Genomic DNA, 2,775 nt, shown 5'->3' on the forward strand with positions numbered 1-2,775 from the left:
GAAGGATGTGGAAGCTTTGGAGAGGGTGCAGGGAAGATTTACCAGGATGTTGCCTGGAATGGAGAGGAAGTCGTACGAGGCTAGGTTGAGAGTTCTCGGCCTTTTCTTGTTGGAACGGCGAAGGATGAGGGGTGACTTGATCGAGGTTTATAAGATGATCAGAGGAATAGATAGAGTAGACAGTCAGAGACTTTTTCCCCGGGTACAACAGAGTGTTACAAGGGGACATAAATTTAAGGTGAAGGGTGGAAGGTATAGGGGAGATGTCAGGGGTGGGTTCTTTACCCAGAGAGTGGTGGGGACATGGAGTGCGCTGCCTGTGGGAGTGGCAGAGTCAGAATCTTTGGTGATCTTTAAGCGGCAATTGGATAGGTACATGGATGGGTGCTTAAGCTAGGACAAATGTTCGGCACAACATCGTGGGCCGAAGGGCCTGTTCTGTGCTGTATTGTTCTATGTTCTATGTTCTATGTTCTATCTCTTCTGTAGAAAAATGGACTAAACTTTTTTAGACATAATAACTGTGAATAATCTGGGTTTCCAAAGGAAAGTTGATTCAATAACACCTTTCAAAAAGAAATGGAATAAACACCTGGAATTGAAATCCTGCAGGACCACAGGGAGGAGCAGGAAGGGCAGGGCTAACTGTGTTACTCTTTCAAAGAGTAGGATTGACTGAATGGCCTTTCTTGGTGCTAATGTTTCTAATCTCAGAAACAGCAAGATCTCTCACTTTAACCAGTTCCCCAATCTACCCTTCAATTATCATCAAGGTGCAAGTTGCAATATAATTGAAAACCAGTGAAATAAATTCAAACTCACATCCTAATGTTCTCATGATACTGCTTGGTATCTGATGGCTGATTATATAAAGGCTGTTAAAAGAAAAAGAGAAGATAAATAACAACCTGTTCAGGTTCCCGAGAGGATAGTTTCTTTTGAGCTGTGCTGGTGACAGCCCTCCTCTCCCACATCCCGAGATGTGGCGATATCTGAGAGACCGCACACTCTGAAAATATCAGAGCTGCTGCTTTTATGAGTGATAGCAGTTAACATATTCAAATCACTCATCTGGTAACCACAAACTGCTGATGGGAAATCAACCAAACAAACTCAAGCTTATTTTTAGTAAAAGACAAAACTTTGTTTGCACGGTTCATTCTCGGGATGTGCCTGCTGCTGATGTTCACTGGCCACTTCAGAGAAGAATGAAACCATGAGAGACTGGACAAGGTCTTAAATAAGAATGAACCAATTGGATTTTTGCAGCTGCATGGTCATTTTCTCTGATATAGACATTTTATTTCCAAATAACTTAAACTGAAATCAAGTTCTTACATTAGGATTGGAATTCACTCTCTGAATCATTTGGTAACAAGTTTAACAAACACACAATTTGGATTTTGAGACAGCTGCTTTTATCAAGTCCCTCAGGGAGAACAGTTACAACATTTAAAAGACATTTGGACAGGTACATGGATAGGAGATGTTGAGAAAGACATGGGCCAAACCCAGGCAAAAGGCATTAGTTCAGTTCAGGAAACCTAGTCAACATGAATGAGTTGGGCCAAAGGGTCTGTTTCTGTGCTGTATAACTCCATGACTCCATAACAGGAAACAATTTTAGTTATCACAACCCACTCAGGAAAGTTTCTGATACATAAGCCTCATGACCCAGAGCCAGACAAAAACTGAAAACCTAATTAAATTACTCAACTCCCCAATTTTCTTGTTTGCTTTATTAACAGTAAGTACTAACATGGTTTCTGTATTTCAAAAGAAACTATTACTTATTACAAACAAATCAATTCTAACACAAGTGAACAAAACTGGAAATCATCATCAGGTAAATCTACAAGAATCTGAAATTCTAACCCCCTTTTAAAAACAGACACATACACTAATTAAAGCGTTATGGGTGAAGGAAAAAGTACTTGGGAAACACTGTCCAATAGCACCTTCGATAGGATCTGATGAGGTTTCTCTTTTTGCTTCCCATGACCTTTCTATTCTCCAATCTTCTTACTTCCAGATTCTTTCAATTCTTTGCAGAAGATACAGGCAGTGAGCACACTTGTTAACAAGTCTTTCAGTTACTGGTTAGAGGCAACAGTTTACAGCAATTGATGGAGAGAATGACTGGCTGCTAATGGACTTGTCCCTGTACACCTCCATCCCCTATCACAAAGGACTCAAAGCCCTCCGCTTCTTCCTTTCCCGCCAACCCAACCAGTACTCTTGCACTGACACCCTCCTTCGACTGACTGAACTGGTCCTCACCCTGAACAACTTCTCTTTCCAATCCTCCCACTTCCTCCAAACCAAAGGAGTAGCCATGGGCACCCGGATGGGCCCAGCTATGCCTGCCGCTTCGTAGGATATGTGGAACAATCCATCTTCCGCAGCTACACTGGCACCACCCCCCACCTTTTCCTCCGCTACATCGATGACTGTATCGGGGCTGCCTCGTGCTCCCACGAGGAGGTTGAACAGTTCATCCACTTTACCAACACCTTCCACCCCGACCTCAAATTCACCTGGACCGTCTCAGACTTCTCCCTCCCCTCCCTAGACCTTTCCATTTCTATCTTGGGTGACCGAATCATTTACTATAAACCGACCGACTCCCACAGCTACCTAGACTACACCTCCTCCCACCCTGTCCCCTGTAAAAACACCATCCCATATTCCCAATTCCTTCGTCTCCGCCGCATCTGCTCCCAGGAGGATCAGTTCCAATACTGTACAACCCAGATGGCCTCCTTCTTCAAAGAC

At 43.3% G+C, this 2,775-nt stretch overlaps 1 protein-coding gene across 1 annotated transcript in view; it reads right to left on the reverse strand.

Annotated features, from left to right (window-relative positions):
* Positions 1-2,775, reverse strand: part of ncor2 (nuclear receptor corepressor 2) — a 199,489-nt gene that overhangs the window by 132,941 nt on the left and 63,773 nt on the right. Inside the window, exon 6 of the mRNA XM_043715247.1 lies at positions 823-875. Within this exon, the coding sequence (XP_043571182.1) occupies positions 823-875 (53 nt within the window). The remainder of the gene's footprint in view (positions 1-822; positions 876-2,775) is intronic.

This window comes from Chiloscyllium plagiosum, chromosome 25 (assembly GCF_004010195.1).
Source record: "Chiloscyllium plagiosum isolate BGI_BamShark_2017 chromosome 25, ASM401019v2, whole genome shotgun sequence".
Classification (NCBI taxonomy): Eukaryota; Metazoa; Chordata; class Chondrichthyes; order Orectolobiformes; family Hemiscylliidae; genus Chiloscyllium; species Chiloscyllium plagiosum.